The sequence below is a fragment of the Calidris pugnax genome, unplaced genomic scaffold (genome assembly GCF_001431845.1).
Source record: "Calidris pugnax isolate Ruff unplaced genomic scaffold, ASM143184v1 scaffold11, whole genome shotgun sequence".
Lineage (NCBI taxonomy): Eukaryota > Metazoa > Chordata > Aves > Charadriiformes > Scolopacidae > Calidris > Calidris pugnax.
In genome coordinates, this window is record NW_015090803.1 from 12,277,574 (window position 1) to 12,302,964 (window position 25,391).

The window sequence follows — 25,391 nt, forward strand, 5'->3', positions numbered from 1 at the left end:
GATTCGCTTAGTATTTTTGTTTTGGGGCAGATGATTCAATGTGAAACAGTCACTGGGGCTTGAGCTTTGCCGACATGAATGGAAAGCAAGCTGTGAAGAGCTATTCCTTTCCCCAGCCGCTGCGCCACCTCTACAGTGGAGCTGTCAGAGCCGATTGCGTGACTCGGCTCGAACACACTCCAGGCAATGTCAGCCCGGTTAAAAACATGTGAACGGCCAGGCTGGGTCAGGTTAAAAGTCCATCCAGCTCCGACGTTACTGTGAGTGATGAGTAGGGGATGCTTAGAGTTGAGAAACAGAGCAAGTACAAACAGTCCTCCTCCTGGTGTGCGTACTCAGCATCTACCAGTCTGGGCTAGAAGGATTTTGCTGTACCCACACTGTAGGTGGCCTTGGGTAGACCTTTTCTCCATTAATTAATGGAATTGATTTTTGATCCTGCTTATACTCCTGACCTTCATCATCTCCTGTGGCAGCGAGTCCCAATTCATGTGTGTGGTATGTGAAAGCATATTTTTTCTCATTTATTTTAAACACATTCCCCACGACCCTCTCTCTGTTGTGATGTAGCTCCTTGGTGACGGAAAGGGGTGAATGAACCATTCTCTGTTCATCATCCTACTATTCTGGATTTTGTGCACCTTTGTCATACCCCTGTGTGTTGTCTCATTTCCAGGCTAAATCGCTTGTCATTGCTCTTACCAGATCTATTCCACTCAATCTGATCATTTTTGCCACATCTACTATATTACTTCTGAGATGGGGCTGCCAGAGCAGCATGCAGTATTGCAGCAGCATGTGCTGGAGCTGGCACAAAGTGAGGGTGGCAGCCTCTTATCAGGGTCAGGAGGTGGAGAGATGTGGGAAGGAACCCAGTAAGGACGCTTTTGACAGCACTAAGCTGTTTTATCAGCTTAGTTAACTCAGGAAACTGCATCTTTACCATTCAGCCCTTTTCCCCAAGTAGCATAGATCCCTGTGAGACTTCTTGGTAACTTTACTCTGCAATAATTAGACAAAAACTTCAGAAATCATTATGAATTTGAATTAGGTTTGTACACATACTCGAAAATGAGGTTACAAACAAATGCTCAGATGTCATTCAAGAATGGAGCAGTTCAGTATTGCGTTTAGATCTCAAACATATTAAGTACCCTTTGTACAGGTTTTGTAAACAAGCAGATATACAATATCTCTGGAAAGGTTTTTGGCACTTTACAGTCTGGTTTTTGCTGTTGTTTCAGAACTTCGGGCATAGTTCTTTCTGTGTGATCTGTGAGGCACTTGCATAGAAGAATGAGCAATGAGGGATAGCTGTGTAGGTGGTGACAGATGTTTTGCACATACGCAAAAAGGGATTGCATTGTAAGGTTGGAAAGACAGCAATTGTGCAAAAAAAACCCCATTCCCAGGTGAATGGTTTTTTTCCAGTGCTTTGGGAGAGGCATTTACAGACAGTTCACAGAATTTATTTATTCAGAGTCCTCTTTGTTTCCTGCTCCTTTCCTGGCCATGCCCGGAGGATGTTTCCATGGAATAGAGTTCAGTGTTTCACTTTGCCATCAGCCTGCTCAGCCACTGCCCCTGCCTCCTTGTTTGATCAGTTCCCAGCAGTCATTCTCCCCGGGACTCATCAGCTCATCAGGTAACAGGCTCTTCTCCACCCTCCCAACATCTCATTTCATGCAGCACTGCTATAGATAACATTCACTGCCACTTGATTTTTTTAAATTTTTAAATATAATGCACATGAGAATGAATGTCTAAAAGCACTGAGTAAAAGTTAAAGCTTTCTGCATTCAGCTATCGGATGGTTTTCCTTGAGATAATATTGCTACAAAGAACGTTGCTTTTCTCTGTTCCTGTAGTAATCCTACAGTATCTGCAACTCGTTTTACACTTTTTTTTTCCTCCTGGATAATAAATTATATGAGTTTGTATATTCACAAAGTGTGTGTAAAAAATGTGGCTTTTCCTTCGTACATATCACAAAGTGCCAGGCATTGAAAACCAAGCCTCTCCTGGCCCCATGAATCAAAAGTAGTTGATTATCTATTAAAAAATGCCTCCCTTGTTTAGCCAGAGGTGTTTTACAAATTGTGTTCTTCTAGTGCAACACCACCTTGGATGAAAGATGGGCCTTCAAACCCAGATGAAAGGCTTCAGTTCTGGAAAAAAAAAAACAAAACCAAAACCCAAACCAAAACAGAACTTCCTAACAAAACCAGTTGTACAATAATGTGAAAGGAATAGCAGCTAAGTCTCCCGGCCATAAACCGCCCAAGTTGGGAAATATCGGTGGCTTTACTTGGTATTCTTTAATTTCCAATGGCTATATAGTGTAGGCAGGACCGAGTCTTGTTTAAACTGAGGTTTGTCCTTCCTGTGGTCGTTCACATGCAATGGAAGGGAATGGCGCCTTAATGGTGTGTGGGTCAGTGGGACCAAATCTACATCTGTCAGCCTCCTTTCTTACCACGCTGGCTCTGCTCTGTTTAGATTGCAGATTCCTACGCTTGCTGTTATCTGTTCCTTGTGATAAACTCTGCAATGAGAGGAAATGTTTTTGCATCATTTTTGGGAGTCCTGTTTCCTATCTGAGATCTGAGAAATGGCTTGTAGCACTAGGACCCTTGGGAACTTATTTTTCTGTGTGGAAACTAGACCAGCATAATGAGTACCCTCTGTGCAAATCCAATATTAGTTCTACACCTAAGGTCAAGCAGAAGTTAATGACCATTTTTTACATACAGGAATCAGTTATGAAACCGACATTACATTTCATGCTTTTGTCATTTTAAAATGAAATAAAATCCTGGACTAATTTATATTGAATTGATTTAAGCCACAAAGCATAAATATCGTGACTCTCAGATTGCTGTTTGAGAGAAAATGGCATCATTGTCACGTGTGCAATAGTTCGTTCCCCAATTTACAAGCACCTTTTAATGCATCCCGTGCTTGCTGTGCTTTTTTGGATAAAGAGGTGCTGAACAATGCTGTAAGCAGGAGTCTGTCTTTAATAATTTTTGCATTTTCTTTGTTTCTTTAATTAGCTGATTTACTCAGCTGATTGCACAGCTGTCTGGGCAACACCCCCCCAGGGGCCTGCCAACTGTTTCAGAGATATGTAGTGTACTCAGTGAAGGGAAATCTGTACAGTAATTTGCATATATATATGCAGAAATAGTGGGAAGGAATGAGAAAGCTCAAAGGCAATTTTTGTATTGCTAATAAAAGGAAACATGTTAAGCTTAAAAAGCTTTCTCTTTTCAGTAATTTCTGGGAAAAGATTACAGTTTCATGGTAAATAAGGAACCAATTCTCAGTTGGAGGGTTTTATTCCTGGGATTATCGCTGTCTTTTACATGCAGCTTTTGGGGATTTCAGAGGCATTCAGTGCTCGTTGGTTTTCCCCCTTTAATTTGGAACTAGGACTTGAAAAATACAGGACTATGCATGAGGACCTGGTCTAGCTTAAAATGGTCCCAAATCGGAGGTTTGTAAAGCATTTACTTGCTCCCCATCTTCCTTTCCACTGCTCAGCGTTAGTGCCTTACGTAAGTTGGAGGATTTGGCTTTTAGTTTCCCCAGTGGTATCAGTATGAGCTATTCATTTTTTTCCACTCTGATAAATTAATAAGCATCAGCAAACATTATAACACTGTCAAACAGTTCAGAGCTGCCATAGTAACCAGCCTCTCTAGAGCTCGCTGTGTACCCTCTGCAAAGACTAACAAGTGATACCACACGCTCCATTGTTCAAAGTAACAATAAAGTTTTCAAAAATCATGAAATTAGCTTAGATTTATGTGATTAAAAAAAAAAAAGATGCTTTTTTGCTGTTTGTTTATGAAAAGCTTCTTGCTTGCAACTTCCAAAACAGAAAAGGAACATGCCTCTCAAAAAATTTGGGATATAAGAAGAATGCTAGAAGTTGTGAGCTTCCCAGCAGCTGACGATAAATCAACTGATGAAGGCTGCTGGCAATCCAGAGCACTGAAGCCTTCCCCCGGGGAATATTCTTGCAAATTCCTGAGGTCTTTTCAACAGTGATGGTTTGACAGAGACAGAAAGCCAGGCTATAAGCGTCCAGCAGGGATGAGACAGTGAAAATCTGTTGGGTTGTCAAATAAACAGAGTTCTTCTGTTGAAAAGTAGGCTCTTTATCACTTCCAAGGTGGTGTGTGTCTCCTTCCAGTACAGGGCACGTAGGTGCCTTCTGCTTACTGGCTAGAAAGAAGAGATGCTTATATAAATTTTGAGCACATAGTACTGAGAGGATTGAAATCTTACCAAGGGCAGAGTGCTTTGATGTTCTAGGATGTTAGCAGGTTAAAGAACAACACTGAATAATAAATGAACATCCTCATTTGAAACCCAGGACCATCACTGAAAACATGAGGAACGTAGCCTAAGGGGTGACCGAGCTCCGTATGGTGGGCAGAGCTGCCTCTGGAGCAGCTGTGGGGATGGAGAGATCCTCATCCAGATGGTGTACAGGCTGTGCAGGTGAACCTGGCAGCTGGGATCTCGCAGGTCTGGGATGCTCCTGAGGGTTTGCAACACGCTGAGCAAGTTAAGTCTTGGGAGCAAGCCTAGGGCAGAGGTAAATGTCATGTCTGCCCAGGGCAATGTGTATGGGATGGCCATCGTGGCCCTGCAGTTGGACTTCACAGCAAGCTCAGGGGTGAAGCTGGAGTTGTGTGGCACAAGGGGTCTGGCAGCAACGCCGGCTTGCGGGGTGCCCTGTCCCCTGCCCTGCCTGGGGACTCTGTTCTCAACCAGGTCATCAAACCCAGCCAGGTTAAAAGTAATCCTTTGCCAATCCACAAACCCCGAATTTAGGGTAACGCGGAGAGAGAATAGTAAGTACAGGAGGAGTGGGACAGCCAGCAGTGGTGGCTTTCTGTCCTGGAATGTCCCTGTGGGTGCCACTGAAGGCGAGTTGCTTGCGGATGGACAGATGTCCCTGCCTGCTGCTCAGCAGCAAAATGGTTAACGGTGATGGCAGCCCTCTCTTAAGCATTTAAATAATTAGCTTTCAAAGTTAACACCCTATAAGCCAAAGGGAGGAAGTTCACACCTCTGCTGGTGTTATTGTTCCAGTCTGGCTGGCTGCAGCAGCAGAATGACGCTAGTGCCTGGGTTTGTGTTGTGAAGGTTATCTTTGCAGCCAGAAGGGGTAGAAAGAAGAAACTTCATTTATAGAAAAGGAAGAAAGCACAATACGGCAAAGCCTCTGGGAAGATTGCAATGTCGTGGGTTCCAGGGGTTGGTTTATGTGTAGATTTTTTTTTTAAACTATCCTTTCTGCTTTCAATTGGGGAAAAGATTCTGCTACGTTGAATAAGACAAAGTATTAAAATGAAAGAATGTGCATTGTATTATATGACTTTTTAAAATCTTACTCATCAAACGTAATTAATTTGCCTTCAAGTTTGGGGGCATACAGAACAGTGTATCATAGAGACACTGCTCTGTGGGTAACCCTTGGCAGGGTGCTTCCATAGGCAGGAGAAGGTCCACAGTGCTACAGGTGGCTGTTGTGACCCTCACTGTGGGACAGTCTCTCTTGCTAAGGTGAGTCCTTCAGCATGTCTGTCTTGTCTTCCTCCATGCTGCCACTTCCAATGTCTTAAATCTATGTTAAACGTTGTAGTGTGGCACTAAAAGCAGGGGAGCACTCTCGGTGGGCAGTGGTGACACGAAGGACGTGCTCGGTTCCAGTGTGAGCAACAGTTACATTCCCTTTCCCTACATCCCCCAGTGACTGATTCTGCTGAGGTAGCTGGTACAAAATTATTTACTTTTGTTTCTTTTCTGCTGATTTAATGAGCTGAAATGGGATTACCAAAGGACAAGGGTCTCCCCCACAAGAATTCTCTGTTCCAACATTAATTTATGGAAGAATCTGCTACCTAAATCTCAGCTCTGGTCCATGGGGGACACAAGGAACTCTGATGAGATAATGGCCCTTGTGATCCTTAAGTGAATGTAAAAAAATCAACATCCTGAATTCCCTAGGCTAATTTGCAAATGGACATATTTGAACTGCACTTTAGCAAACTAATCCTCATTTAACATCTTTTTCTTTCATTCATGGTGACCTCTGCTCCCAAGAAGAAATGCTGCAGGTAGGAAAGGGAATTGGTCACTCTGTGTTTGCTTGCATTTCTTTCCTCTCTGTGCTCTCAGAAACAGGAATATAGTTCTTGAACCCAAATTTAACATTAAATAGATACATATAGACCAGGGGAAACCACTTTCGTCTTTCCCTGGTGTTGAGGCTTCGTAAGAGGTGCTGGGGTATTTGTATCAGGGAGCAAAGCTGCATTTATGCTGGTGGAGAAGGATGGGTTTGGCCCAGCCCCAAAGTTCACAACTTTTTTGTATGTGCATGTTACAGTTTTAGGGAACTGTCCCAGAATCAACACTCGCCCAGGAAATACTTTCCCATCCCACCCTAACCTTCCGCTTACTTTTCCTATGGTTGAATTTGCAATATCAAGCCTTTTTGTTAAAAAATAAATGGCCAACTGACAGTGGGTGGGCAATTACGCTTGAATTCTTATATTTTAGGATACAACTGGTATTGCATTCACAAGAGCCCACAAGGGCAGCACCTTGGACAATTCAAGGGGTGTCTGTGAATTTTTATGGGGTTAGGAGGCACACGGTGTATAGAAATGCAGCAATTAATTTCTCAAGTGTCTGTAATGATCCCCAGTAACATAAATTTCTGAGTACATGGAAATATTTTAAGAAATTTCTGTTTCTTTCTGTATTTTGTACACAAAACATGTAGTAAGCTTTTAATACAGTAACAAAAAACAAAATAATTAAAGGTCGTTATTAGTCTGTGTGGCCACTTCAGTCTTAAAGGGACTATGTTCATGTGATGGAAAAAAATGTATGAGATGGTGTGACCCCTTGAGTATTGCTTCCTGGGTGTAGTTAATTCGTTCAAGGCAGAGAGGACACAAAAATCAAGTTTGTGATGGAAATTTCATGAAAAAGAGGCCAACTGCTCCCTCTCTCCCAAGAGGGCTGCAAGAACGTCATTGTGAGGTCTGGGATTTTTTTTTTTTTCCTTTAAGAAAATATTTACTGGTTCTTTTCTACATTCCTTACACAGTCTAAACAACATTGAAGCCAAGTAGAGATGGGTTTGGATTATAAACTTTTTCAGCTTTTTTAGAGTTGAGCTGCAAAACTGCTGATAAAAACAGCTTTTGTTTTTTTTTTTTTTTAAGCTGTTCACTTAGGCAACATTTAAACTAAGGTCATTTTCTCATCATCTTTAAAATTGCTCATGCTAAAATTGTTTAACACCCAAGGTTACCTGTATCTGTTGGGGTTGTGAACACGTATTCTCTTTCTCTTTGCATTTTTGCCAAGTAAAATATATTATTGCCCTCAGCCCTGGGTGTTTGCTGCTTGTCACAATCTCCCTGCACACTGCTCTTCCAGCCCGGCCGGGTTAGCAACAGCATGCTGTTCCTTGAAGGTCCACCTGGTTGCTTTGGTTGAAGATGCTCTGGGGTGTTTGCCCTGGCACTGGGCAGGGCAGGGGACGCTTGTGACAGGGGCCAGTGACAAGAAGGCTGTTGGCAGCCACTAACCTCTTCCCCTGGCACAGGTGTTTGCAGAGCGCCCATCTGCTGGGGCTTGTCACAAAAGCTGGCTGGATCAATGTAAATCACTTAAACCTGGGCCCCTGGTCTTGTTACTAGCAAGGTGCCACTCCTTTAAATGCCGTGATTAATAGCCAGCATCTGTGGGGATATTTTGCCCATCAGTGGCTACAACAAATTGATTTTAGGACAAATCAGAAAATTGAAAGGAGAGTTGGGGAAGCGTTGTGTTTCTGTTAACGCGGCCACAGACTTAAGTGATTTGCAATTGCTCAAATGACCATTTTTTAGCATGCATTAATGCCTTCTGGCATTGCAATGTTCCCATCTCACGCTGGTTGTTCTGACTAACGCTTGGCCAAGGGATGTCCTGAAAGCTTTGTCTCTCCCCCAGCAGCGGTGAGTAGAAGCGGGTCACGCACGTGTGGGAGTGTGCAAGAGGAGGAGGCAGCTCTTGGGGAGGAAGGCTGGGAGGTGGGTTATAAGGGAAGGGGCTGCACAGAGCCCCCAGCCTGGCTGGATGGAGTAGGTTGCCTTGGGAAGCCCTGACCTGGGAAAGCAGGGGCCACACGGGGCTGTTGGGCGATCACACTGGTGACTGCTTCATTGGGTTGGTACTTTTGCAGCCTGGGGCAGAGATATGCCACAGTGTCCCAAGCACATTTTGATTTTGCCTAGCTTTAAGTGCTGCTGGGATACAACCCCCATTATACATGTTTTCTGTTATAGCTGTAGATTGACCCTGTGTTTTCAACATTCGCCTTGAATTTCAGAGGTTGGGCTGGTAGAGTCATGCCAGCAAACCCACTAGTGAAGATTTATACCACACCTCTGTTTTCCTTTGATAATGGATTAAAAAAGATCCCTGAATGGAGTAAACTGTATTGACAAAATGACTTTTTTATTACCTTTTTGGATAGCATAACTGTGGGGGAAGAAAGAATTATACCCTATGTGGCACAGCAGTATCAGCAGAAATCCTGCAGTAAAAAGAAAATAAATCTATATGCTTCATTTTCAAGGTCATGAACAGTCTAAAGCTGCTTTTCTTTTAAGTTGCTGGATGCTGCCTAAAGGTGAGGCTACTTATTGTCTGTGGTAGACCCATGTAGACTCACCAAGCTAGACCTCGTGGCTACATGTATTAGCTCAGCCGTGGTAACCTGGCTGCATGTCTAAAGATTCAGGCTGAGGGTTGAGGAGGGCTTAGGTGAGGGTGGCTGGTGAAGGTACCTGCTACCTGCTGGCCCTTCTCCTGCTCCCTCAACGATCATCGATCAAATCCTGGGCTGCCTCAGCTCACAGACATAGTTTTAAGGCAAAACAGGACTGATGATCCTTGACTGAAAACACCATGTGTGGGCTGTGGCTGGTCAGATGCAGCCTGATGATCATCTGAGGTACCCAGGGCTGAAGGAGAGGGGAGGGGATGGAAGGAAGCACACAAGCAGAACCCTCCTGCCCATCCATCAAAGCCATGAGCCTGGTGTTGTCCGGGAAATGGATTTGCCAGCTCTACCGCTTCAAGGACGCTTTTGTTGTCGCACCTGCTATGGCTACACTAGCAAATGATTCGATGTATACACAAGATTGATGATATTTGAGTATGGTGCTTGTAAGTAAATGAGTACGGTGTAAGGTAAAGTCACTTTGCATGTGTTTCATTGGGTCTGACCCTTCTAAGCTGCCATGTGCCACATTTCAGAACATCAGGGGGCTTAATGTCCCACCGAAATACAGCAGGTGGGTGTGCTGACTGGAAGGGTATCTTGCAGTAAAACTACCTATGGATGTAGCTGTTTGCAATACAGGAAACGGATGTGTCCCTTCGAAAGTGTTCCTTGTTTCTTTAGCTAGGTAAAATGGTAACTTGGGGTTTGACCCTTGTGGAGATTACAAGTTTGATCTAAAACTTTTTTCTTTAAAGCCTGGCAAAACTTGCTGGTGTTAAGCAATGTTCATTGAGCTGAGTTACTGGTTTCTCTTATCGTGCCAGCAGCAAATAAACTTCAACAGAATGTCTTCTGCTACCGTTTATTTCTGGAGAGGACTTTTATGGATAGTGGTGGTTGTTTGTTAAGATTGAGATCACTTTGCTTATAAAGAATTTTCCAAGTCTGAGATGAGGGATAAATCTGTTTATTTTGTTTAGTCTGAGTTGACCTTCTGCAATATAATGAAAGTAAAGGGAGGTCTGATTTTCTTTTTTATTTTTTATGAGTCACCAGGTCTTGTTATAATGTATGGAAAAGTGAAGTTTTCTTAAATGTCACCATTTTATCAGGAGTAACAGTAGCAGGAATAGAACTATTTAGTACTGTTTTTTACTGCCTGGGAAAAAATAAGGTATACCTTATTTAGGATTTGTCCAAACCCAATAAGGTATACCTTAGAGGATTTTTTCAAAACCACTCAAGGAGTTAACCTCATTCCAAGTTTAGCTTTCTTGTTTCTTGAATGGTCATCCTATTTGATGTAACCCGGGCCATGCTACTTTGCTGCTTCTTGTGATTTAAACCTGCCTACTTCCAATACGTTCTTTTTTTCTTATTTTAGCAATTCATCAAAATGAAGAAAACAGCAGTCAAGAAATAAGAGGACTAGAAGAGCTCAAGGATACCTCTGATGCTCAGGTAAATGTGTAAGATTAATGGTGTCTTGGGAACTTTTTCAGATCTACAAGTTGAAGGATCTTCTTTCCGTAGTTCTGGGAAATGGATTTTCTTCAAATTTCTGCACAGGGAGCCCATAGGAAGGAGAAAGTCTGCTGGATCTTGTCTTATATGACTATTTAGAATAAGATTGATGATTACTCTGGGAATTAATCCCATGATGTTGCAATTGGAGCGCATTCTTCAACTATCTCTCTGCTCTTTTTCGATAATACGCATAGCATATACCAGATGTGAAAATAAAATGAGATGTCTTTTAGGAGGCAAGGGCATGTGACATTTTGATTGAATTTTAATCACTGTAAGTAGACATGCAATGAAATGAGGATACTTATTAATCACTCGAGTGTAAGCAACAACCTTTTCTTTTTCCTTCCCTAACTGCCCTCATTTACAACCAAAGCATACTTCTAGACATTGCTCAGAAGAAACTTAGCTGCCTTTAGAGTATTTTATTGTGGAATTGCTTACCCTTTTTAATTCTGTGAATCTTTTTTGATTAATCTCCAGTTCATTCAATCATCCAGTTCAGGCATTCAAACTGTGCAAGTGTAACTATATTGCTCATTATGTTGGTACTGATTATTGCTTTTAATTTAAAATTGCTTTCTCCCAGTCTTGGCTGTTCTTTTTCCTATATTCCTCTGGCAAATCTTATGTTCCCCACCAGTTGCCACGTTTCCTCCTTCCAACGTAAGCAGCTTGCAGTTCCTTTCTCTGGTTTATCTCCTAACACCTTGCCTGCTGAGGAACTGTGTGCGAGAGAGGATTCACACTGGTGTCTGTGGGCAAGCTGGGAAGAAGGGGTACAAGCCACGTAGCCAAATTAGCAGTACCTGTATCTTTCTAAAGGTAGGGGCTATCTTGAGCCCAAGAGGGGTTGTGAGCAGCTCCGGTAGCAGACTTGGGCCATGGTAGACACCTGAAGAGTGCAGGCAGAAGAGTTGGAGACCGTGCAGATATGCCTATTGCATCAGTATCTAACGGGGCTCTTCTAGCTTGCTCTTCAGAGTCATGCTCAAGCAAGATGTTGGGAAATGGCCTGCTCTTTTCTTCATTACACACAGTTTCAAATCTATGTGAAACAAAAAAAGAAAAAGTGTGGTAGAAGCCCTAACTTGTGAAAATTTTGTTACCTGACTTTGGTTCCTGATTCACATCGGTGTGCGGTTGCGGATCAGTCCTCTAGAGCTCAGCTGTGCACTACAGAGTGACAGAAAAGACCCGGGGGAAATACTGACCTCATTGCACAAAAAATCTGGCTTTGTCTTTTCTTTTTTGGGTTTCATGTATGTTCAATTCTACTTGATTGTTGTAGTTATTATTATTTTTTGAAAGTGTTTGTTCGCATTTGTGTTAAAAATGTAAAAGGCTCCGATGTGTGCTCAAAGCTCCTAAGATTACAGTTTACAGCTAGTAAGATTACATGGGCAGATTGTAAAAACCCATAAGAATTTATTATTGGGATATTGCTTCACTCAGCTTTTATTTGGCTGGAAATCAGCTTCTAAAATTTTAGAGTTTGAAATCTATTTAAAATCAAACCATTATTAAGTGGGCAGTTAACAAAAGCATTCAAGTGCCCAACCGGGAGGAGAGCAGGAGGTGCCATAAAAATGCCATCCTGCAAATACAGTTTGGTTTAAGGCTGTGAATGATTTTTTTTCACTTTACTGAGACTGTGCATGTGACAAAGCAAGTCATCTTTCAAGGCAGTGCATATGGTTTGAAGTTTTCAGGTTGATCAAAGGTGAAGCCCATAATAATTATATTGTCTTCACCAGACACAGAAGGAGACAGAGGTGCAGTAGGAAAAACCCAAACCACCCCAAACCTCTGCTGTTACAGCAGAGCTGAAGGGTGTGGTGCCTGCTCTGAACAGCACTCTGCGAGACAGAGGCTTGACTTACATTGGAGTTAGTTGACAGAACTGGTAGAAGTGGTGAAAATATTGAGTGCAGGGATTTTTAAAGTGAGCATTCTGTAAAAAATGTAAATAAAGTAAATAAAAAATTCCCAGTCTGCTTAGGGAGGTCTTAATTCACCTCCGTGTCACTGCTAGCGTATTCATTTATGGCCTTTGCAGAGGGAGTATGTTCCAATGGATGATCTGAAACAGAAAATGTGTTGTCAGCATCTTTGTTTTTCCAACCTTGGTAGTGACTAATTTACTTTCCTTCCCATTAAGCTTTTTTATTTAATTTCAAATATTGCATAAACACCTTTAATTATAGTAATTTTGGGCCATGAGTGGTAGTAAAGCTTACTATAAAGCTCCTACATTCTTTTGTCATTCATTAAATTAAAGCCAGTTAAAATGCGCAACTTTATGATTTTCATCTTCACATAAGTTAGTACTTGCATCTCTGTTGGTGTACGTGAATTAGGAGACTAAGCACAAGCACCTGGGCATGCAGGATTTTGGAGGGTGTGTGCCTGCACAAAATACAAATCAAAATTACACTTTGCAAGTAGGGCAACTTGCCTTTACTCTTTTGTCTAACAGCTTCAAAGGTATTGCTTGAAAATTAAATTTATATTGACAAGTGAAAACGACCAGCATCTATCACCATCTTCCCAAACAGTTTTCAGAAGCCGTCATCAATTAATTAATTAGTTGACCTGGATGCTTTCTTGTAAGCATTTAGCAGAAAGATTTATACTGGAAAGTCAGCATAATTGAAGAAATCAGAATTAAAAGTGATTCATATTTTTCTTCCTAATTATTAAAAACCATGTTTAGCCTTTTGTATTTCAAGTGCATTCTTTACTCCTAGAGCCAAGCATGTACAATTAACTTAATAATACCTTAGCCTTCCCAGAAGTTTTTTAGTTGACCTTTTGTCCTCTTGAAATCCAATAAAGTAAATATATTTTTCACATTCTCTGCAGTTTCTTTAAATTAAAGAATAGTTGGGGGAGAAGGGGACATGTATATAAATGTATCTTAAAATATAAGATTTCTTTTTTGTAGTTATTTGAAACAGGACAATATGATTCTTTAATGAAACTGCCAATTTGAATACAGACCATATTTGTGGCAGGGCTAATGGGCTTGTGTCTAGAGTTACTTCTTCCCTGGGGTGCTCGTCCATGCAGAAAGTGATAATATACTCTGTCTGAACACAGGCAGAAGGCAAGGGGTGAACGAGAGTGAGGCCCATGTGTTCAAAAAGTTGCCTTTCTCTGGGACGTTTCTTCCACTCAAACATACTGAAGCCAACTGTCACCCCAAAACTGAAGTCCCCCTTCCTCATCTTAACCGAAGTGGTTTTAACCATTGGGCTTTACTTCATACGCTGAAGATCAATGCGTATTTGTTCAGCAGAGTGAACACTGCATTTCTGTCGATGTCCATCTGACATTTGAAATACAGGAACTCGTAACCATCTCTGCCACTTGTAGGTCATGGCCTGACTTGTCTGGGTGCAACATGAAGGTGTGAAATACTGCCTCCACAGTATTAAGATCCCAGATCCATCAAGACAGTAAATCTCTATATTCCCAAAGCCCTAATAGGCTATAATGCTTTGAGTTGTCCTTAACCTACACGCCTGGGGGGATTAGGGTGCACAGATGTCATACTCTGTGCTAGAAGAATCCCAAAGCCATGGAATAAGCAGGTTTGGTTCTAGCTGATGTCCCCAAGCCATCAACGTGTTGTGAAGTGCAGACATTAGGGTGCACAGATGTTATACTCTGTGCTAGAAGCCATGGAATAAGCAGGTTTGGTTCTAGCTGATGTCCCCAAGCCATCAACGTGTTGTGAAGTGCAGACATCGGACCTCAACAAGTCTGTGATGATCGCCTAGGTTTCCTGTGTAAACTACTGGAGAAAAAGGAGACTTTTAGGAAACAACTCATCTGACCATTTTTAAATGTCTACTGTTGAGTAAAAAAATTTTCTCTTCTAAAAACCTTTTTTCTCTATTGATTGAGTCTGGACAACTAGTTCAGTATATTCTTCCACATTTGATAAAATCAGTCTTACTCCTGATCTGCAGGTGATAGCGGTGTGTCAGAACTGGTTCATAAATCCATGTCCTGGATTTAGAAGATAAGGAAGTAATTTCCTAGAAAATATAAGGACCTTCAGGTTAGGCACTGCAATTCCTTATTTTCTCGGCAGATTTCTGACCTTCAAACCAGTGTGTAGGTTCCTTATGTGGGAAGCTGGGCTCCTCAGGAGAATGGGGACAAAGCACAGGCTGTATCTGAAATTCTTGACTTCTCCAGAGCACAAGTGCCTGATGCAGGTTGTGAGGAGATGCCTTCACCCAGACTGGAGAAATGTAGGCATATAAAAATCTCTTTCAAGTAATTTGGTAAGGATGACTCTTTGGACTTGGTCATGGAGCCTGATTTTTTCCATCAGCATTAAAGCACTTGTTTGGAAGGTGGATTTGTTTTCCTCCTCAGCTGAAGAAACCTTAACTCTCATCTCCATCTTCCTTGGAGAAACCAGGGGACTCTAGGATGGTTTGGGTGGGCACTCTCACACCTTCTCCTGTCATGGGCAGGAGTTTCTTAAGGGCAAAGGATTGATGGTTAGTGGTCATAGTATCCCTGGCTTTTGATCCTGACTCGTAAGAAGCTTTATGAATTTTGGAGTACATACTGGTTCAGTAAAGCTCAGGATGAATAGAAGAAGGAAAAGGATGAAAGAACTGGAGAAAAAAAGTTTATTTGCAAATTGCCTTTTAAGTCATAGAGCAATAGCATAGCCATGCCACATGCCTGGCCCTCCCCTGGGATGTGCTGTTCTCATCAGGAAACATCTGGGCAAATAAAAACCACGGGGTGTCACCGAGCCAGGTCTCAGTTAGGCAAAGACTGTAGCCATGACCAAATGATGGACAGTGGTACCAGCCACTGACTTTGCAGGGAGCAATTTAGCCCTCATCAGCTAACTTTGTGATGGGTCTGGTGTGCCTGAGTGCAAGCAAGAATCCGTCTTTTTATATATATATATATATATGTATATATATATGTATATGGCATTTTTTATGAAACAACCAACGCTGACTGTTTTGACGCAAGGCTATCAGCATAGCTTGAATAACTGGCAGAACACGAGCCAAAAAAAATAGTCCTAACATAGTTTTTAAAGCAAATCCCACTTTCTTCCCTAAACAAAATCAGGAGATATTGATTTGTTATTTCCAGAATAAATAAACGCGACGCAACTGCCTTTTAACTCTTGAGGCTGGCGTATGTGAAAAATGCGGAGGGAGTTGCAGGCTGTTATTTTTAGGAGCGCCTTGTGTTGCGCTTCATTCTTTTTCCAGGGCTGCTCCTGGCTAACTTTCCCATGAGTTTTTTAACCTCTTGCTCTTGTTCTCTTATGTAACAGGAAACAGGCTGACAGGAACAAATAAAACACAGCCTATCTGATAGCCACACTCGGAGGAGCGGTTCATTTAGTTAGCCCTGCCTTCGTGCCTCCGAAGTAGCTACGTTTGGAGAGTCAGATGTGCCTCAGCTCCTCTCCGGTTGTTTCCCAGGAAGCAGCAACTCATTTGCGTTCAGCCAGCGGTGCCCAAGCACAGCAAATATGAGAAATCAGATGCGTTTCTTTTAAGGTTGAAATTTGCGGCGGTGTCATGTCCTGGGATTGCGGATTTAAGTATCTGTTTGCTCTTTCTCCCACCCTTAAGGCAGGGGTTTTGTGCAAACTCCAGGGGAGAGATGACATGGGACGGATCGAGCTGGTCCAGAAGCTGGCGAGAGAAAACTGCCAGTTTTTGCAGGCGGACAGAAAACCGCTGGAGAAGGCAGAACAAGTAAGTCATTTCTTGTTTGGGTTTTTTTGTTTCTTTCTGGTAGGGGAGGGAGATTTAGGTCACAAAACTGAAATAGCAAAGCTGATGGTCAGAATCCAGGGCACACATTAGTCATGGAGCTGTAGCTGCTCTCCTCTGGCATTTACATTTCTCCGAAGTGCGTTCAGTTCAATAATTGTCAACACACTTAAATTATGATGCTGTCATTAACTGTCAGTTACTGTTATTAATATCTTATGCACATAGGAAATAGCAGATGTTTTCAGGGGGCTTTCTACCAAATTGTTTTTGGTGATTATGACATATTTGGGGTTTAGTGCGTATTTAAATAATCTGTAAGGTATATGAGTGCTTAAAGTACTTTAAACTGTCTTAAAGAAAATTACTTTGCTGCTGGTACATTTGAAAGCAAGCATTGGCTAGAGCTTTTCAGTGTGAATTAGAAAGAATAGTCTGGGTAGAGAATTCTGCAGTTTCTTTAAAAAACATGTTTTCAACCAAAAGTTACACTGAGGAAAGGAGCATTCTGTTTGTTGCTTCTGAAAGCACTTATTCAGATGTTAATAACTGGATTGAAAATGCACTGAAACTTGACTGCTCTGCTTATGGCACAATGTATCCTAATTCTGTTCTGGTAAAGATTTCTATTCTGATTGCATATTCATCTAAAGGTTCCCAGATAACAACTGCAGGAAACAACAAAAAACCCACCTAGTCCTCATGTGTCTTGCTATAATGTATATGTAATTTATTCCATTTTCTGCTCACTGGACAGTAGAAAAAAGACATGTGCTGTAGAAAAGAAATACTTTTCAGCTCATCTGCGAGCTCATTTCTACTGAAGTAAGGCTGCATAAAGGAAAAAAGAAAGATGAAATCTTATTTCAGAGCTTCATGCTGCTCTCTTCGGCAGCATATAAAATCTAGTCTGGTGTAGTTAAATATTTAATTGTATCGCTAGGTGTGCAAGAGGGAGGAGGGTAATTAGCCAGGCTCAAATCCCTGAGATTGAATTGTTCCTCAGCAGATCCACTAGCCGTGGACATCTGGCAGAATTTCCATATATCTTTAAACCGTATCAGCAAAGCACAATTAAAAGTTTAGATGCTTAAGTAAAGAAGATTTTAAGCTAGGGAAGGTTTCTAATTGTGTTTCAGGATTTGGAAGCAAGATTACAGATGCTGTGGGCATAGGGGGAGAGGGGAATGCTGGGACTGATACTCCAAAAATTCAGTGGATGTTTTTTGCTGCTTGCTCCGGTCATTGCAGAGGGTGATGTGGTGTCAGCTGCAGCTCTGTAGCTGCGCAGATTACAGCACAGTTCCAAAAATGGAAAGGAAAGAAGTGCTCAGCTTTTCTTCTCCTTTGAAAAGTACGGTACTTAGCAATTGCTGCTATTTAGGAGCTGAGTGACTTCAGTTTAGCGGCAGCTGGAGCAGGCTGCCTGTATCCATGCTCAGGGGTGTAACACAGCAGTTACTGCTCTGGGGCAAAGATGTGCCTTTAACCCTAGGAGGTGACAGGAAAGACAAAAATCACCTGAGAGACGCCCAGGATGTTCTTCTTGTGCCCTTTATTTCTGGGTGGGGACAGTCTTACAGCCAGGGCTGACAATAACAAGTGACGGTGTGCTCCCCCCACCCTTTTCTGCACGTTGCTGGTGGATATAAGGTGGGGGGTGACGTGGCTTTTTCCTAGGGTCCAGACAGCCTGTGCCCAGATGTGAGTGAACCTGGTGATCCTGGGTGCGGGTGCATTTGATAAGCCCCCAACCAGCCCTTGATTTCCTCGGGAATAGTCACCCAGAAGGCATTACTGGGACAAGGTCTCTCCTAGGGTTCTCAGTTTAGCTGACTCAGTTAATTGACTTTCGCTGGAAAAACTCCATGCGTCGCTGGGGTGGGGACGGTGGGTTGCCTACGTTCAGGAAGCTGTGAGCTTCCATCCCTTCCTCTCCCTCCCTTCCTCCGGCGCGGTCCCAGGGCTGCTCTGGCACAGATGCAGGTGGCAGGATTTGGCCGGCCGGGCAGAGTTCGCTGCTCCGGGCAGCTGTTCCCTCTCTTTCTCCAAGGAGAAAAGCAGAAGACTGGATTGCAGTAAGCACCGCTCGGATGGGGGCTTTCAGACCTTCCCGTTTCATCCTGCTGCTACAGAAGTGATGGCAGATTCATTGCCATCGGCTTACTGCCCGGTCCCTTCTGCTCCTCCTAAACGTCCGAGGAACAACATGTTCAGGGTGTGGTGTTCTTAACAAAATGATGCGTGCAGCATGCCAGTCTGTCTTTATTTATTTATTTCTTTATTTTTAAAAGCTTAGCTTACTCTTACATTACTGTCTTAGAAACAGAGAGTGATGGGCACTCAATGTAGGGAATAAAACGGAGCAGCTCTGTCTGTTCTCTACAACTACCTGAAAGGAGGGGGTAGAGAGGGGGGGGGTCGGTCTCTTCTCCCAAGTTACAGATGATAGGACAAGGGGGGATGGCTTCAAGTTGCGCCAGGGTAGGTTTAGACTGGACATTAGGAAACAATTCTTCACAGAGAGAGTGGTCGGGCATTGGAATAGGCTGCCCAGGGAGGGGGTTGAGTCACCATCCCTGGCTGTGTTTTAGAAGCGTTTTGATGTGGTGTTGGGGGATATGGTGTAGGGGAGAACTTTAGAGTAGGGTAGATGGTTGGACTCGATGATCCCGAGGGTCTCTTCCAGCCTAGATGATTCTGTGATTCTCCACAGAACCCTCATTTCTCAGTAGGTATCTCAATAGGGATGGCCATTGGTCCATAAATGAGACGCCTGGACACCCTTCTGGTCTCCTCTCCCCGCACTTGGAGACCCAGCTAGCCAAGCTGGCCTCCTGGTAGCCCACCTGGAAACAGAAATGCTGCTGGTTTGCAGGGCTTTCAGGGTTTTCAGTCAGTCTGGGGCGGTGTCACTGTTTGAAGCTTTGTCACCCGCCTGCAAGTAAAGCTGCTCCTTCCAAGATGGCCAATGGGGAGTTTTTGCCCAATGGGAATTTTTGCCCAAAGCAGAGTTCTGGTTTGTTCTCCTCTAGGAATACAAAAAACCCCACAAAAAACCAACCCCACAGCTTGAACAGAGGGTTGGAATTGTGCATATGCATAATTCCTCTCCACATGTACTGTGTCCCACACACGTAATGGAAAATGGAGCTGGGACTCCTCTGGTGCTGCCCACTGTGTTTCTACAGCAGGTTGCTTCAGACCAGTACAACCTCACACGGCTTTCCAGCATTAACAGTAAACACAAAAGTAGTATGATTGGGCTTTGCTGATTCTTGTGCTTTCCTTTGAAGAAGGAAGAGGACTCAGCCTATTTGAAGAATTTGGTACCCAGTGACCCCAGTAACTTTTTTATTGTACAGCGAATGAGGTGTGGGGCATGATGAGGAGCTCTGAGGAGGACTGGGGGACTCATATCATTCAAATAAATAATCACCATGTTCATCTGAGTTTGAGGACAGAACTTAGTGACTCACGTAGGAAAGGTAGACAACATGTGGATGCACAAGAGATTGGTCTTTCAGAGGTTTTCAGGCAGATAAAGTACCTAAGGTATTCTTCAAAGATTGAAGTCTGTGGCACACAATGGGCAGGTGAAACATGGATTGGTTTGGGTCAGAAGCAGCAAATGGTCTGGGTGAGGGAAAACATGTGACAGCTGGGTGGTTCACTGAAGGAAAGCTGGGTTTGGAGCTATGGTGGGATAGAAAAAGGGTTCCTTCAGTGTGGATGCGTTCTGGAGGGTATAAAATTGGGTTGTGTGTATATGATGATTACTTTTTTATTTTATACTTTATGTACCCAAGTCAGAAATTCCATACTGCTTTTTTTTCAGGTTTCTGGTAGAAAATTTTAAAAGTTTTGTGTTTAAACTCTATTATACGTGAGCAACCTTCTTGCTTTTGGCTCTGCGAGCTTCATGTGACCAGGTTAGGCTGGTATATTGGAGCTAGTGTTCTTCTGTAGCACATGGTGCCAGCTTCCTCTCAGGTGAATATAATGTTTGCAAAGTGCGGTGTTCTTCTGTAGTACACGGTGCCAGCTTCTCTCAGGTGAATATAATGTTTGCAAAGTGCTCTAACTAATGGTGCCCACAGACTTGTAGAGGAAAACAAAAAAAACCAGAAAAACCCAAAGTTATAGTGATTTGTTTTTTCTCCATTCCCACTTGTGTTAGAATAAAGTTCTTAAGGCATTGTACCTACCATATGTGGTAGGTTTCCTAAAACTTCAATTTTGCTTATAAGTAGAAAGTAAATACTAGTAAATAATCTTCTAAGTAGGCAGATAAGCTTCTTCTCTGTGCTGCTGCATTGCTACGAGACTCAATGTATTGGTAAATAAATAAAATGAAATGGTTGCTCTAACTAATGGTGCCCACAGACTTGTAGAGGAAAACAAAAAAAACCAGAAAAACCCAAAGTTATAGTGATTTGTTTTTTCTCCATTCTGACTCATGTTAGAATAAAGTTCTTAATTAAGGCATTGAACCTACCATATGTATTAGGTTTCCTAAAACTTCAATTTTGCTTATACCACTTGTGTTAGAATAAAGTTCTTAAGGCATTGTACCTACCATATGTGGTAGGTTTCCTAAAACTTCAATTTTGCTTATAAGTAGAAAGTAAATACTAGTAAATAATCTTCTAAGTAGGCAGATAAGCTTCTTCTCTGTGCTGCTGCATTGCTACGAGACTCAATGTATTGGTAAATAAATAAAATGAAATGGTTGTCTAAAATGTGCAGAAATTATTTTAATATAAAATGTGGGCTAGAGTAAAAATAGCTATGCAAACTTGCAGTTCTAATTTTATTATCACATGCAAATCACACTCAAAAGCCTAGGAAAATGTAAAACTGGATATTTGTATGTCTATGTTATTTAAATATTTCATTTCCTTAAAACAATTACTTTGACAGAAAATAGATTAAAAATCCATATTGAAATATTCAGCGATAAAATGAGCCTACTTTTTTGAGACGTTTGCTTACTGTTAACATTAATTTTAATATAGAAAGCAAGGTCTGTATGTGAAGCCATTTGAAGTAATTTGTCATAGCTTTTTTTGCTCAAGCATACATTTGAGATGCATTTGAGGCATATTTGCACTAAACCGTATTTTTTGAACTCTTTTTAAGCAGCTACAACTCAATTAAATAATGCCTTTGTAATAGACGCCATACTGTTTGTACAGTGTTTCCACTTATTATATCAATGAAGCATTGCCCTCATTACGAAAATCACGTCTGTTTATAGTGTCATTGTCTTAGCAATAACGTGAAAGTGCTTTTCACCTCATTGGGACGACATTGGGAGAATATTCTTTAGATTATATTACCGTTTTCATAGTCAGATCAACTGAAAAAGCTTTCTGCAAATTGACACTAATGTTCAAAGGAAATTTAAGATTCTCTAATGTGTTCATTAGAGAACTAAAGAATATGAATTCCTTTATTCAAGTATATAAATTATATTCTAGGCTGGGACTCTTCCAGTACTTCCCTGCATCATTGTGGAGGGGAATGTTTCCTAAATCCACCTTGTAATCCCTTTACAGATTAATGTATATATTAATTAGAGTTACATACTGTTTAAAAGTATATAACTACACACAGCTTGAATGTATTGATTCTGTGAATTAGTTCGAGATGAAAGAGATATATTATAGGGGGCAGGTATATTTTCAGAAGGACAACAGGTACTGAAGAACAGTTTTGTTAATTTACTAGGTACTAACTTTTGTAATCAGTGGTCTCATTAAGAAGACAGATGATTTGCTCATTGAAGCAGGTTAGTGGTTGGGCTGAAGCTGTTAAAAGGCTTACAAAAGAAGATTAATGTTTTAGAGCCTCAGGTTGTATAGATTACTCACGACCAAGGAATTTCTTGAGGAAATTCCAGCCATGACACGTCAAGGTTATTTTAGGGTGCATCTACCTGTCCAGCTGGAGCCCTGCAAGGAGACAAGAATCAACATCAGAACGTGTCCAGAGCTGCAGTTTGTGTTAGTTTGACAAAGCTGTGGCACTGATGTACTACTGCTCAATTGATGGTCAATAATCAGAGCTCTGATGGAAAAATATTCTTTGAAACAATGATATGGAATGATATCTGAATGCAGTCAGTGACTGAAATCTGTGCTTTAATTTTTAAAATCATTCCTGCTCTTGTTGTATCTGCTCTGGCTGGGACAGATCTATTGGGTAGCTTGAGTGCAGATTCACAAATTTTGGCTTTTGGAGGCTCTTCTGCATCTCCTGCAGAACTGTAGATCAAGTGGACGTGACTATAGCACAGTAAAAGATTTTGCAGAAGCTTCTGTGGCTTGAAGAGCTATGAGGTGGTATAGATGTCTGAAGTCATTGAAACAGAACAGATTTGACACGTTAGCTCAGGAGTTTGCCATTTCCCTTCATACTTCTTAGATCTGCCAGCATTAGCAGAGAGTGCCGTACCAGGGTAAGATGATAGTTTGCAATTTTGACTTAGTCTTCAACTACAAGCCAATAAGACCCTAAAAACCAGTCTGTATCAATGAGGTTTTCAGTTTACAGCTCTGTGTTGAGAGAACTTAAGTAATTAAGTTTGCTTAATGGAGGTAACCTGAAGTTCAAGTCTCTGGTCTGAATCAGGAGGAACAGGGACTTGAGTCTAGTTCTGTCATGTTCTGGAGAGAGTGTCCTATTCCAGACGGTCGATCTTTCATCTGCTGGAATGAATGCATAGCCCCAGGTGATCACCTGTTCTTCATAAGCCAACCTCTTTATCTTCTGAGAAGAAAAGGCTTCTGCTGGTCCTAGGATTTTTTTTTCAGTGCAGAACAGGCACAGGCATCTTTTTGAAATAGAAAAGTTTGCCAGAGATAAGGATCCTCCTGCTCAGATATAGGACTGGGATTGTTTGGCTGCTAGGAAAAGCCTTGTTTCTTTTGCAACACCTTTGTTAAAATAATAAGAAAAGTAGTTTTATTTACTATATCCTTTAAAGAGGACTTACTGTTCCTTCTGTTGAGTCTATTTAATGTGGCCAAAGTTTTGGAGGAGAATGCCCTCTTGCCAGGAGTGCAAAATAGCAATGAGATTAACGGTCCTTCTTCCTGTAGAAATGAAGCACTTGAGAGGAGTCATGCTTGAGCTCTCATGATGTGTTGCAAGGAACACGTCAAGTGGGAAGCTCACTGTTTTCCTTTGTGTCAAGTTACATATTCCCATAATGCCTTCTTTCCTCCAGATGCTCGGCTTAGTGTTTAAAAGAAAAGAAAGCCTAATTTGCTTCTCTTTGATTTATTCTGAAACATTAAACTACTTTGTATAGAAGGAAATTCCACATACACATTTTGCTGGGCTTTCTTTGGTGTGTAACAGTGACTCATTCTTGTATGGGACAATACATCAGCTACTGGGCTGAAAGGGGTAAAAAGGGCATGTGGTATTTAGCAGGCTAAAACCTGGGAGCCAGGACACTGAATTTTCATTTTTGACTCTATCGGTTATTTAATATGTAACCTTCTTCAAATCATGTCACTTCTCTGCACCTTTGTTTACCCAGATATAAAATGGGGTCTTAAACGTGTAGGACCTTGAAGGGGTGCTATAAAACCTGCAGTGGTTAATGAATGTTGATGAATTGCTTTGAGATCCTTGAGAGGTGGTTTGGGGGTCCCAGTAGGCTGGAATTGTGTTGGACTTTGGACTGCTGAGGGCCAGGGGATATTTTTTAAAAACCTAAGCATAGCTGAGGCAAAGCCAAGCAGTTGCAATCACTTCATAGTCTTTGGGTCCTTGGACATCACTTCCATGGCTGAGATGTCAGCAGCATCCCTGCCCCGACTGCTTGTCCCCAGCCCTGGGCTGCCCATGTTGTGCTGCTCTGTGAAGAGGCCATAGGGAATAATGCAGCTGAAAATAAAATAAATGCACCTTTCTTGTGGGGTTATTTTCCAACTGGATCAGTTTCCCTCCTAGTAGGATATGGGTATGGGGTGGGAAGGAGATGTGGTGTCAGGGATGACCCTTGCTGGTGAGAGCTAGGGTGATGCTAACAGTGAAACACAGCCTTCGACCTTTCTTCCCCAAAGCCTTGTGACTTACCAAATCCAGAAACTGAGCTGGGTCAAATTAAATGTCCTTGTGGTTTTTTTCAGTTGGCATAATTTTAATCTAGAAACTGTGTTTCACCATGTGGCTTTATGAAGGTTTGCATGCACAAAGTGGGTAAATGATGAGTGGGGGTCAGCATCCAGGCTCAGGGAGAGGACAGAATTGCTGGTTTTCATGGGCAGTGGGACTACACAGTTTCTGGTAGCACCAAGTCTGAAAACATGGTTCCATCATTCTGCCTTCTGCTCTACGTATCAACGTGAAAAAGCAGAGAAACTCTCATAAAGCTTTCATTCACAAGTTGTTGCTGTTCTGCTTCTGTGTTTCTTTCCAGACTCTGAACCACTTACCTGCTTGTGTTTTCTAGACTGTCCAAAAGCTTACATAGAATGAATCTATCGTTTTCTCCCTTTAAAGAAGTAGAAATTACCAGTTCATGAATTCAAAGCACCTGCTCTAATGTTTTCCAGTTTTAAATTTGCAGTTCTGTTCCTCTCTTTGTATGACCAATGCATTTGATGATGCTCTGAATGTTTTCTCAATTTTTCTGATTTATGACATTGATAAACTCCCAGTTCTGCTGATAATACAGAGGATGAGTCCTGCCATGTACTTCTGTACTTCTGTTATTGTCCTGGGAACTCTGAATAATAAAAGTGCCTGGATCTCTCTGTCAAATTAAGGATTGTGTTATCTAAAATCGGGAAGATTAAAAAGAGAAGTTGATAAGGCTTTGAATATGTACCATGCAAACTTAAGTCAGAAACTCCAAGCAGTTTTTGAAATTCAGAAGTAATTTTGTCCTTCACCTTTCAGTGGTGCAAATCCTTAAAGTCATTCATTGTTTTATTGACTTTTCTTTCGGAATTAAAACCAATCAAGGGCATCTGGCTTTGGCTCAGTGTGGACCTGGCTGAGAAGAAGCAGCCAAGATAACTGGAAAACTTTGATGATAAGCCAGAAGCTGATGGCTGTCTACCACATCATCCTCTTTGAAAGTTATCTGAAATTTGGTAGCCTGCCCAGAGATCAGAGTAAAAAGTGCTTCAGCTCTCCTTTTTTTTTTTTTTTTTTTTTCCTATTTACCTCCTCTGATTCATTTTCAGAGCCAGGATGCTAGACAGCAGTAAACCCCAGACATTTCTTGGAAACCTGCTTCAGGACTTTGCTCCAGAGAT

General features: G+C 41.9%; 1 protein-coding gene across 1 annotated transcript in view; it reads left to right on the top strand.

Annotated features, from left to right (window-relative positions):
• Positions 1–25,391, top strand: part of RAPGEF5 (Rap guanine nucleotide exchange factor 5) — a 179,989-nt gene that overhangs the window by 63,771 nt on the left and 90,827 nt on the right. Inside the window, exons 9-10 of the mRNA XM_014937639.1 lie at positions 10,194–10,270; positions 15,967–16,092. Coding sequence (XP_014793125.1) covers positions 10,194–10,270; positions 15,967–16,092 — 203 coding nt within the window. The remainder of the gene's footprint in view (positions 1–10,193; positions 10,271–15,966; positions 16,093–25,391) is intronic.